The 13222-nt window shown below is 41.9% G+C and overlaps 1 protein-coding gene across 3 annotated transcripts in view; it reads right to left on the bottom strand.

Annotated features, from left to right (window-relative positions):
- Positions 1-13222, bottom strand: part of SLC22A2 (solute carrier family 22 member 2) — a 29867-nt gene that overhangs the window by 5156 nt on the left and 11489 nt on the right. For 2 of the 3 annotated variants that reach the window (XM_068551156.1, XM_068551154.1), the window contains exons 5-10: positions 11817-11931; positions 10172-10278; positions 8215-8429; positions 7510-7618; positions 6422-6534; positions 2873-2972 (exon numbers count right to left, since the gene is read on the bottom strand). In XM_068551156.1, coding sequence (XP_068407257.1) covers positions 2873-2972; positions 6422-6534; positions 7510-7618; positions 8215-8429; positions 10172-10278; positions 11817-11931 — 759 coding nt within the window. The remainder of the gene's footprint in view (positions 1-2872; positions 2973-6421; positions 6535-7509; positions 7619-8214; positions 8430-10171; positions 10279-11816; positions 11932-13222) is intronic. The other variant, XM_068551155.1, reaches the window with a different exon arrangement.

Below are 13222 nucleotides of genomic sequence, written 5' to 3'. Positions count from 1 at the left end.
CACCTGCTCTGTGTGTGCCAGGTTCTGTGCTTACCTCTAGGGACACGACCGTAAATGGGGTAGAGTCTCTGTCCTCAAGGGAGGCACTCATGTGCGTGGCAAGCTGCACTGAGATGGGGTCTATGGGGGCTGGTTGATCAAGGTCAAGGATCTCAAACTCAAATGTCTACACTCGCCAGGCGGAAAACAGAAATGTCCTAGGCACAGGATGTAGGGAATGCGGGTCTGTGGCCGACTCCAGCGAGCATGCCCTTCTATGAGCTGAGCCGTCACCACTCAGCTCCTGCAAACTGTCAACAGGAGGAAATGCCTGTTCAGTGTTACCCAATCCTCTGATTTTTAAAAAACAGATCCTGGAAATTCAGTTTATGTGGATTTCCCACTTTAAAAAATATGGGGGTCAAGCAAAGCTCTTGAGACCCTTGTATCCTGTGGGTTGCCAGTGCGTGACATCTGGCTGAATTCAAAGCCTCTTCCAAGTTCTAGGGAAAGCCTCAGACCACTGTGATTCTTCTGCTGTGACCTTTCCCAAGTGCTTAATATGCGAATTGTGAAGGGTTTGTAGCATGGATACAATTCAGTTCAGTTCATGGTGCCAAAAATGGAATATGGTTAAAATAAACAGTAATATCTAAGCATATCACATAAACAAATTGATGGGGAATGTGTCATATGTGATTCTCTTTATTTAGATTTTTTAAGGTTACTTTTTAAATAGATTCATATGTATTCAGAAAGTACAAAAAGTAATATACTGAAAAGTCTCCCTCCTACTGATATCCCATAGCCTCCCAATTCCAGAGACAATCAATGTTATGCATATTCTTCCAGAGATACAAGTAAATTGTATATATATTTAATGTGTATGTTTTTTGCTCTTTGTACACAAATGATAGACTCTATACATTTCTATGTTTTACTTTTTTTTCATTAATAATACCCCTAGGAGAATTTCCTTATCAGTGTATATCAAGCTGCCTCACTCTTCTTGATGACTAGGGAGTATTTTATTGAACAACATACCATAATTTATCTAACTGGTCTCCTAATCGATGGGCATTGAAAGTTCCCAATCTTTCATTACATAAAAAATATTGCTTGAATGGATAATCCTGTACATACACCGTTTTGCACATGTAAATTCCTAGAAGTGTGGAATTGCTGGTAAAAAGATAAGCACATTTGCAATTTTGATACTATTGTTATATTGCCCATCATAGAGGTTTTAAATCTGACTCCTACTGGCGATGTAGGACACTGCCTACTTCCCCACATCCTTTCCCAACATTGTACAGCTGACCCTTGAACAACACGAGTTTGAACTGCATGGGTCCGCTTATGTGGTCCACTTTCAATAAATATATTGGAAAATGTTTTGGCATTTTGTGATGATTTGAAAAAACTCTCAGATGAACCAGGTAGCCTAGAAATATTGAAAAAATTAAGACAAAGTTAAGCATGTCATGAATGCATAAAGTATATGTAGACATTAGTCTATACTTACATAGGCATAAGGTGAGTGATATTTAATATAAAATTAAAGTGTTCATTTTCTGTTTTATAATTTTGCTTTCAAAGAATTACATTATCGTACAATACGCCTTTCTCGCTCGTATTGGAGAAACTGCGTGTCAGCCTATCGTCACAGGTAAGTGGTGTTTTAAAAAATGTAACAATGTTTCCAATACTGTATTATGAATATGACTGTATACTGTATGACATAAACATTTTATATCAATTCATTCATTAGTGTATAGGCTAGGCTGCCATGAAGCAATTGTATTATCAATTACACTAGGCGACCTTAAAGCAATCATATTGCTGCTTCTTCATTTTCAATGCTTGAATCACTATATCTGTTAATAAATATGGATGCCTTTTTTACATTATCTTTTCATTTTTGATGTCTAGTGTTAGTAATACATATAACGTCTACAGTGTTTTGTATCATATAAGACAATGTTAATGTAGGTAATGACAATTTGTCTATAAACAGACGATGTAAGCTTACAGTATCAATAAATACAGTATAGTACTGTAAATGTATTTTCTCTTCCTTTTGATTTTCTTCATAATATTTTCTTTTCTCTAGCTTACTTTATTGTAAGAATACAGTATGTAATACATATAACATACAAAATATTTGTTGATCAACTATTTATGTTATCCATAAGCTTCTGGTCAACAGCAGGTTATTAGCAGTTAAGGTTTGGGGGAGTTGAAAGTTACATGTGGATTTTGACTGCACAGGGTGTTGGCACCCCTAACCGCTGCATTGTTCAAGGGTCACCTGTATGTTACCAAGCAGTTTGATCTTTAACAATCCCAGTGGCTATTACTGCGGTGTTACTTTGCACTTCTCTTATTATGAAAGAGATTTGGCACATTTTAATATATTTTGGAACTGTTTTTTTCTTTCTTTCACTGAATTGTCTGTTCAAGTCCTTTGCCCATTTTTTCTGTTGAGGGGTTGCTCTTACGGATTTGTTAGACCTCTTTATATATTCGGAAAATTAGCCCTTTATGGAGGAGTGAATATTTTCTCTAAGATTGCTATTTTTTTTAAGTTTATGGTAGTTTTTCAACATAGAATTTTAAATTTTTCGAAGGCAAACTTTTTTTAATGGGTCCTGGATATTTGTGGTCAAATTTTAAAGACCTTCCTCACTATGAAAGACTAAAGGTATTCTCCTATAGTATCTTCATTCTTTTAGTGTTTCCTTTTTGGTGCATTTTAGTCTTTGATTTCATTTGAATTGATCTCAGTGTATGGTGTGAGGTATAGATTCAACCTCATCTTTCTTTACAACTGGCTCCAGAGTTTTCCCAAAACGTGTATTGAATAGTTCATTTAGGAATCCCAGCTCCCTACCTCTGCATGTTTTCAGCTTCTTCAATGGTCTCAGGCAAAGTCTTCCCTTTGGTCTCTGGGAGCAATAACACCAGTCCTCCAGCAATCAGGCCAACTACAGCTGAAAACCAACAGACGCAAATCACATTCAGAACTGAACCTGATGGCTCTATAATTAAAGCTCTCCTTATTTCTTAAAAAAATATTTTTTTTTTTTTGCTGATTTCCTATACTTACAGATTCCTTTGCTGTCTCTGACTGCCCTATTCCCCATCATAAATATTTTGCCCATTCCACACTCTGCTGGATTACAATTCCTTATAGGGAAATGAAATACTTAACATTTTGAGTCAAGGTTATTCTAGGCTAGAGGACGTTGCCGTGATATTAAGATACTTTGGAGTCAGAAAATAACTCTGAAAAAGAACCAATGCTAAGAAAAGAAAGAATATAGCCCTGCCAATATAAAGCACTCAGTAATGAAAATGAGTCAGAAACTTGGATCATTACTAGCAAATAAAAGTAATGAATCACGCATTATTTCATAACAGCATTAAATAGTATAGCCACGCCTTTTATTGGATTTTTATTTATTTATTTTTGCTTTTTATTTTTTTTAATTGAAGTATAGTTGATGTACAATGTTCTGTTAGTTTCAGGTGTACAGCAAAGTGATTCATATATATATATATATATATATATGGCTATATATAGTCTTTTTCAGATAGCCAGGCCTTTCTGTTCTGATTCAGGTATTGGATACATTTCTCTTATTCCTTTTTTCCTTTGTCTCCAGCTGTAATCTTTTGCAGATGTTGGTGTTTTTGTTTCTCTAAATTCCCACTAAGAGTTTAGGATGTAAGGTTACATCTTTATATGTTTTTCCATCATTGAATGCAGGAAGTAGGATGTGGGTTCTTCGCTAGCTGGGGGGTTTCAAAAAATGCCTGCTGGACTCCACTTTTTGCACGCTTAAAACTGGCAGAAATACGGGCCTCCAGTGTGCAGTGGTTCAGGGCACCGGCTGTAGCTCTGGGCACCTGGGTCTAGTACTGACACCCCGAGTACTGGTCTCAGAGCCCTGAGAAGTTCTATGATCCCCCTGATACTCCAGACTCCCCAACAGAAAGTGGGGTGGTATCTCCACCACAAAGGCTTGTTTTGAGGCTGAAATGAATTCATATTTGTTAAGTGCTTAGAAGAGTGCCTGGCACATGGCATGAACTAAATAGTTAACCTCTCAAGATCTCCCCAAACCTCGAGAGATTCACTTAGTTGTAACTCATGCAAACGAGAGACATATTCAGCTGGCTTCGATTCTCTGAAGTGAGTGAACTGTGAAGAATATATTAGATAATCAAATTATCATCCATTTAGTACTTTCTATTTGCAAAGATAGGCCTAATTAACTAGGATATCCCTTATCAATTTTTCCAGTGCTCTTTCAACCAGGATTTTCCAATGTGTTTATTTGTTGGTTTTCAGGCTCCTAGATGACCATTTCTGGCTATTTCAAGAGCACAAGTGGCACACCATTATTGTGTGAAAAGAGACAGAAAAAGTGTAAAACTGTTAGTTTTGCTTCCTGCTAGCTAGCGAAGGTTGGTGAGAGAAGGAAACTACCAGCAAAATAAAATTGAGAATTGTCTTTGAGTTTACTTCAATGTTGAAATGCAGTTAAAATCCTTTATCTTTTCGATGGAAAGGCAAGGTCCGAGGGAGGGTCTGGGTATGGGGGGATCCTCTGGGTCTGGACTTTGCAATTTTTTGGTTAAACGGTACTAGGAGAAACAAAATAGATACTAATGAAGTATCTATTTTCTACCCAGAAATGTCCCGCTGACCCATCCATCACTCACTGCCCACCTAGGGGAGTGGGCAAGAGTGGGATGGAAGGAAGGATCCAGAGCGTGTGAGGGAGCTTCCCCAAGATGGATAGGGGGCTCTGGGGTCAGGTCCCTTGGCCAGAGCTGGGGGAGGAAAGAATCTGGGGCACGTGCCTCCCAGCAGGGCCAGCCACGCTGGTCATCTCAGGATAAAGAGCTCGTGTCCTATCAACCTGGGCCATCCTGTTATTAAGTTGGAACGCGGAGACATTCACTGGGTCTCTTTCAAGGGTGAGTTCTAGCAAAGGTTTGGAGCTTTTGCTGGCAGATCTATGGCAGTAGAAAATTTCCCCTTCACAAATCCCTTGAGAAGAAGGGAATGAGCAGAGACACTTGTGTGTGACAACGTGTGGCACCAAGAGGAGAACCATTTGCTATCCCCCTGCTGTGCATCTGAGCTGGTCTTTCCCTTCCTCCCCCCAGATTAAGTCTTGTATGCCCATGGGGAAAAGTGTTACATTTCTGTCAAATTAAAAGAAAGACTCAGGGACTTCCCTGGTGGTGCAGTGGTTAAGAATCTGCCTGCCAATGCAGGGGACACGGGTTTGAGCCCTGGTCTGAGAAGATCCCACATGCCACGGAGCAACTAAGCCCGTGTGCCACAACTACTGAGCCTGCACTCTAGAGCCCGCGAGCCACAACTACTGAGCCCATGTGCCACAGCTACTGAAGCCCACGTGCCTAGAGCCCGTGCTCCACAACAAGAGAAGCCACTGCAATGAGAAGCCCGCGCACCGCAACGAAGAGTAGCCCCTGCTCGCCGCAACTAGAGAAAGCCTGCCTGCAGCAACGAAGACCCAACGCAGCCAAAAATAAGTAAATAAATAAATAAAGACTCAGAATGCGTCTGAAAGAAGATTGAAATGTGTCCAGCGAGACCTTGGGGCTAACACTGACAAGGTGAGTGTTACGTGTATGGCTCTGGAGCTGTGTCTGCGTGGACGCACAGAAAGAGAGGACCTGCTCCTCCGTCTACCGCTGTGGGGAAAGACAATGGATGTTGAGTGAATGGAAATGGCCAGGATTCCCAGCCCCTTTCACAGTCTGCAGACTTCGCGTTCAGCATGTGCTGATAATTAGGTTTGTCCCGCCCCTTCTCTCCTGTGGGCTGGTCAGGGAGAGGCCGGCTCAGTGTCTGTACATCCTTCAGGGTCAGAGGGAAGTGCTGTGCCCGCGCTCCTGAGATCGAATTGCCGAGGAATCTGAGGGCCGGCGTGCCCAGCATGTACACAGGTGTTCCTGTTATTCTAACCCATTTCCTTGGTCTTTGTTTCCCCTGGGTTTTGAAATTGCCCTTTGCAAAATTTTAACTGCCTTTTTTGAAGTAACGAAGTAAAAGCATTTGTATTTTTCTACATCTGGGCATAGAGGAGGCAGAAAGAGTGAGCTCTTGGACAAAGGGGTGGAAATCAGTGAGGAGAGAAGGGTCTTCTTCAGGGGAAACTCCACCTCACTCTCCCTTGACTTTGCACCTCTATGGGCATAAGTCCTGTTGGGCTCCCAGACTTGAGTGTTGGCAGCTGCTAATACTATTAGTAATACTAGCATTACTACACTACTGGTAGTAGCAATTACTAGTCATATTTAGTAGTTACTTGCAAACATAGCACTTGTTTTGAGGTAGAAACATGGAGGCGTCTAAAAAATAGGTTTTCATTCAAAGACATCTCTGAGGATATCTTACCAAAAACCACCAAGGGAAGCTCATGCCAGATGTTGGTGAGCCGGTAGACCAGGAACGGCGTGATGATGCCCCCGATGTCACACATGGAGGAGCAGACGAGGACCCCAAGGTTCCTGAAACACAGGACACTGATGTATCCTTTGCTTATCAAAGGACAGTGGTTATCTCCCACACCCCCCAGATAAATGCTTCCCCAAATCATTAAAATGTGTGTGTGAACTGAAAGTGTACACATTATTGTCAATGCACATAAATGATACATGGTACATAATTCCATTCATATTCTGTTGTACTTGTTTTACATTAACTTTCTTGAAGATTTTTAACTGGTGTTGGGGACAATTTTCATTTTTTACTTTCATCACTGTCTCCCCTGCTCTGTTCTATGGTCCTCCTTGGGCTACTCTCCCTCATGTTGACATTTGGTCATCCCTCTCTGGCAATTCAATAGCTTCTGTTCTCATCACGTGGTTTCTGTGTTTTACCCTATCCTGTAAGTGTGAGGTGTGACCTGCATACTGCCTTGAAATGGTCTCAACCTCTCTTACCCTGCATTTTGAAAGGTAAGCTGTCCTCCCTAGAGATGATCATACTAAGTAAGTCAGAAAGAGGAAGACAAATACCATATGATATCACTTATACGTGGAATCTAAAATATGACACAAATCAACTTATCTACAAAACAGAAAAAGACTCACAGACATAGAGAACAGACTTGTAGTTGCCAAGGGGGAGGGGGTGGCAGGAGAGGGCTGGATTGGGAGTTTGGGATTAGCAGATGCAAGCTAGTATATATAGGATGGATAAAAAACAAGGTCCTACTATATAGCACAGGGACACAGGGAACTAGATTCAATATCCTGTGATAAACCATAAAGGAAAAGAATATGAAAAAGAATGTGTATATATATATATGACTGAATCACTTTGTTGTACAACAGAAATTAACACAACGTTGTAAATCAACCATACTTCAATAAAATAAATTGAAGAAAAACGTACGGTGTCCTCTGCTGGCACCTGTGGTCTTTCTCACCAGTAAACAAACATCCCAGCTGCTCTCTTCATGCTGAAGGAAATGTGCTCACCTGATGAATGTGGGGTACAGTTCCGCATTGACCAGGCAGACCATTTCATAGGCCATTGTAATCCCCATTCTACCCAAGCATGCGACTGTAACTCTTAGCCAGTGCAGGTCTGAAGGGGAAAACACACTGCTGACACATGCTGCGCTCACTCCCTGGTCTCCCAGCAGTGCCCCAGGGGCGTTTGCAAGGAGAAATTGCACCCTCCAGAATGGGACAAGAATGCACAATCGGTTCTTCTATAGACCCAGGGCAATTCAGCCAAATTCCCCATGTCTGTTTGTTTTAGCCTCAGACACAATTCTGATACTCTCTTCACTTTAGACCCCAGTCGTTAATGACAACACAATTATACCAGCTTCCAAACTTGCACCAGCTTTAGTCTATAGAAGTCACCCAAAAGAAATAGCATACTCCCTGCTCTGGGCCAGCTCGATGGCCTGTGGCATGGGTCCTCCTAGCCTCTCTTGTTATATTACATCAAAGAACCAGTGGGTGTTATTATATTACATCAGGCAACCACTGGGTGCCACTGTTCTTAAAGGCAGAGTTGCCATATGGGTTCACTCAGGAAGGTCCCAGATATTTTGTTCATTCTTTCCAGATTGACTTGGATGTTAAATGACATGGTCTTTCTATCAAAGGGTTGTAATACCCCCTCTCCTCAGGGCCTTGGAAGACAAGACCCTGGCTTGGCCTGACACTTACCCTCAGGGATAAAAACCGAGGCTAAACAGGCTGCCCCTGCCACCGTATTCGATGCAGCCCATGGATGACGGCGACCCACGCGGTCAATTGTGACGAGGATGATGAAGGCGGCCGGGAATTCGACCAGGGCAGAGTAGAGGAAGTCCAGGTAGATGTTGCTCCCGGCGAGGCCCATGTGCATGATGAGGCCCTGGTAGAGAACAGAGCTCGTGAACCTGAGCAAAGAGGAGAGCTCAGGTCAAGTCAGGCACCAGGAGCAAGTCACTGAAAGGTTGATTGTAGGTCACCTTTTTTGGTCCTCTTATTATTGCTTTTCCCTCTATTCCATTGCTTTAACACCATCTGACCCACTGCGGGGGCTGGCTGTGACCCCAGCACCAGGAAAGGGGAAGAATTAGGCTAACATTCCTTGACCAAATTGAAAGGCAAGAAGAACTGTCTTACTAGAGTGATTTATTTAGTAAACTGTATCAAGCTGTTAGTGGTTGTTAATTATTTTTCTCTTTGTGGTCTTATAATGCAGTTGAAATCACAAGGATTGACTACTTAATCCAAACATTAGGAACCCAGGAGACCAAATGGGTACCAAATTCCCAAATGCGTACAGGCCCACTTTTGATGATTTATCTTCTGATGTGATACAGCAACATTTTGATCTAGTTTTGTTGACTAAAAAGTTCATTGTCTGTAATGGAAAATATGAGGATGATTAGCAAGAATCACAATTACTCAGAAAAAGAAAGGATAATGAAGCCAAATTTCCCCGATGCATTTTACATGCAATATTGTGAAGGTTGCTAAATTAATTCCTGATGAGCTTTGTTTTTGTCAGCGACCGTGAAGCTTCCTTTGGCTGATGTGAGTCGTCCTGGTGATGTGGCCCCTGAAGGGAAGCATGCTGCAGCAAAGGAGGCTGTTGCAGGGCCCACAGCACAGGGCTCCGGAGCAGCCTGCAGGCGGTGAGGATGGTCAGGCGGTGAGGATGGTCAGGCTTGCTATTGGATTGTGGAGCCAGTGGATTATTCCTGTGGTTTCTTCTTTTTTTTTTTGAATTTTTGAATTTTGTTTTTTTTTTATACAGCAGGTCCTTATTAGTTATCCATTTAATACATATTAGTGTATATATGTCAATCCCAATCTCCCAATTCGTCACACCACCACCACCCCCTGCCACTTTCCCCCCTTGGTGTCCATACGTTTGTTCTCTACATCTGTGTCTCTATTTCTGCCCTGCAAACTGGTTCATCTGTTCCTGTGGCTTATTCTTGTTCGGGAAGTTTACTTATTTATTTTCTCCAGGTAGAAAAGAAAAATAAAAAGCCTTGTACAATCAGGAGAGATGTACACTCATCATCAATTAATCTATACCACAAGGACCTACTGTGTAGCACAGGGAACTGTACTCAATATTTTGTAATAACCTATAAGGGAGGAGAATCTGAAGAAGAATATATACATGTACATGTATATATATACACATATATGTAACTGAATTGCTGTGCTGTATACCTGAAACTAACATGATATTGTAAATCAATTATACTTCAATTGAAAAAAGTTAATCTATAGCAATAGTTCTCAGTTTGGCTATATATTAGAATCACCTGGAGGATTTTGAAAGTATTGGTTCCTGGGCCCTTCCCTCGACCAATTAAATCCATATCCTTGTCAGGGAGGGGTCTGGCCTTGGCATTTTACTACCTCCCAGGTGATTCTTAAGGGAAAGCCAAGGTTGAGAATGTAGTGATCTATGCGTTGGGACTGTAAGCTGATTTCAACATCTGCCTGAGAAGAATGATTTCAGGAAAACCACCTATAAATGAGCCTACTTGCAACCCACTGTTGACGCTAACTGGACCCAGGCTATGTTTTGAAGGTACTCTTGGTCCCTCCCTTTATGTGGATGCTTCAGAGTAAAAGAATTTGGAGGGATTTTAAAGTGAAAAATAATCTTTACCAGTTGTACATCAAGATCAAAGTGTGTTTCCTTATCTGAGGGGTTCTGACCAAGTCAAGAAATGAAGGATTCAACTTCTCGCCAACTTCCTCATCAGGTCCGAGGCTCTAAGAATAGAAAAAATAGGAACAGCTTTGTATATTTCATGACGGCGTCCCAGGGTCATCCAGGGAACATAATGCCTTACACTTGCTGAGTGCTTTTAATGTGCCCAGGACTAGCTAAGCCCTTCACACACATTAGCTTGTTTAATCATTACAACTACCCTACAAGTTAGGTCTACGTTTTTCACCCCATTTCACGGAAGAGGAAGCTGGGCTACAGAGAAGTGAGGTAACTCATGCATGTATATAAAGGGATACTGCTGGTAAAGCGGGTGGGGTAAAATCAAGGCCCAGCCCAGTGGCCCTGAGGGCTGAGGGCATTGACACGCCCTCTCTGCACACCTGGACCAGTATGTGGCCCAAAGGTCAGGAGAGTGATCTGGGACCCTGGCACTCAGTCCAGCAACGGAATCGCCTGGAGCTCGTTAGAATGAAAGATCTCAGGCCCCAGCCCAGACAGATGGAACCCGAATCTGCATGTTCACAAGGTCCCCAGGTGATCCTGTGCACAGAATTGAGAAGCCCTACTCTAGATGACACAGTAGGTGGTGGAGGGGACATTTCATCTCCAGGGTTCAGGAAGCAGAACCCTTGTGAGACCCACTCCCTTCTGTCTCCTTCCTGGAGCAGCGCGTGATGTTGTGTGAAAGACCCGGGAACAAGGGGAAGAAGTCTCCAGGAGACCAACAGTGACCAGACTTACCACCCTCACGTGAACTCTGACCTTGAGCGAGACAGTGACCCACGTGTGCCTTATTCCCTGGCCAGTTTCTGAGAGGATCTGAAATCCAAGAATCAGTGCTATGCCTGTCATTCGTGGGGAAAAATACATATTCCAAACACCCAGAAACCAGAGAGGAAGTGAAGAAAAAAGAGCTCTGAGCCCCCAAAGCCTCACTCTAAATGCCACGTCAATCTCAAATTCTTACAGGTCACTCATCTTAGAGCCTCATCAGAAATGACTTACTCTTACTTCAATATAAATTCCTAATAAGCTTGATATTCTCCTTTCCAAGCCTTGTCAGATGAAAAGGTTTAAATTAAAGGTGATGAGGTCCGCTAAAGGCAAAACACTAAATGCAGAGAAAATGAACACTTCAGTAATTTGTTCTATTCAGGAAGGCAGGGGTTGCTTAAAATATTTTGGGATAATTTCTATCCAAAATTTTAAAAATTCTAAGAAATTATTTGTGTTTGAAGAATCTTCCCTCTGGGGAAAACCTCCCTCCCTGAGGATGTTGATGGACACACAGGCAAACAAGACTTCGAGTACCCGGAGCCTAAGGGGCAACATGGTCAAGAGGTAAACAAGAGAGAAGCTCCTCATTTGACTTTTAAAAGACTTTTGGCTTCCTTTAGTTTTATGTTTTCCATCTGCTTAAAATATTCTACCAGGGAACCACAAACCTTAGTACAACAGAAATATCCTGTTGCACATGGTGGGTGGGCCCCTTCTACCACTCCCTATTGAGACAATGCACGGTTTTCCCAAATCTTCCTTTTCACTGTTCCCTGATTTGATACTTCAGCTGCTGGCTCACCTGAAGAGAGGCAGGCAGAGATTTTCCATTTTTCTTTGCTATGTGCTTAATGATTTTCATGGCTTTAGCATCTTTGTTCTGGGAGATCAGCCACCTAGGAGACTCAGGTACACACCTAGGGCACAGAAAAAGTGTCATCAATGCTGTTAAGTGGAGGGGAAAATCCTACTGAACACCCAACCCCCAGGGGTCATAAGCAGATTTCTGTGACGGATCTTACACAGTGAGGTTTGGTTGGATCTACAAAGGAAATAAAAGTGTGCAGGGGCTACACAGCAAAGGGAACCATCAACAAAATGAAAAAGCAGCCTACTGAATGGGAGAGAATATTTGCAAACCATGTATCTGATAGAGGGTTAATATCCAAAATATATAAAGAACTCATGCAATCCAATAGCAGAAAACCAAGCAATTCAATTTAAAAATGGGCAGAGTATCTGAATAGACATTTTTCCAAAGAAGACATACAGATGGCCAACAACTACATGAAAAGATGCTCAACATCACTAATCACCAGGGAAAAGCAAATCAAAACTACAATGATACAATGAGGTATCACCTCACACCTGTCAGAATGGCTGTTATCAAAAAGACAAGAAGTAACAAGTGTTGGCAAGGATGTAGAGAAAAGGGAATCCTGGTGCACTATTGGTGAGAAGGTAGATGGGTGCGGCCACTATGGAGAACAGGATGGAGGTTCCTTAAAAAAATTAGAACTACTGTATGATCCAGAAATTCCACTTCTGAATATTTATCTGAAGAAAACAAAACACCCCAAATACCTATTTTCTACTCTTCTGTGGAGCTTGTAGAATTGTAAGAAAATTAAATTTGACTCTATTGAGTGAAAGTGGCAAGAAATGCTTCAGAAATAGTCAGAACTTGGATAATAGGCGGGCCTTTTCTGTCATGCTAAAGCATTAGGTCTTTATTCTGAAGGGAATCAAGCTACTGAAAGACGTTTAAGCAAGAAAGTAACGGGGTGGGCCTGGATTTTTACAATGCGGCGTGAAACATGGATTAGAGGATGGGAAAGCTGATGCCAAAGAGACCAGTTATGAGTCTACCCAGAAATCCAGGCAAGACATAATGGATTCCTAATGAGAACAGGGGAAAAAAGGGATGGTTTCAGAGATATAAAGGGGGTAGAAAGGATATAGGGATGAAGCGAAGGATCACTCTCAGAGTTTTACTGGCTTTCGGAGGAGAAATAGGCTTCCTGGGAAGGGTTGAGATGTTTAATTCTTAGACAAGACAGCTATGGGAAGAACAGGTAGATATGTCCAGGAGCTAAGTAAGTGAGTTTTCTCATAGGAGAGAGATTTGTTTGATAATCTAGCATCCCTCTTGCTTTATCTCAGGTAACCTTGCATTAGGAGTTTCTGATAGTTTCTTCTGTTTTTACT

Source organism: Eschrichtius robustus, chromosome 9 (genome assembly GCF_028021215.1).
Source record: "Eschrichtius robustus isolate mEscRob2 chromosome 9, mEscRob2.pri, whole genome shotgun sequence".
In the NCBI taxonomy this organism is placed as follows: Eukaryota; Metazoa; Chordata; class Mammalia; order Artiodactyla; family Eschrichtiidae; genus Eschrichtius; species Eschrichtius robustus.
Note: the sequence above shows the minus strand (reverse complement) of the source record. Positions and strands in the feature narration are given on the sequence as shown.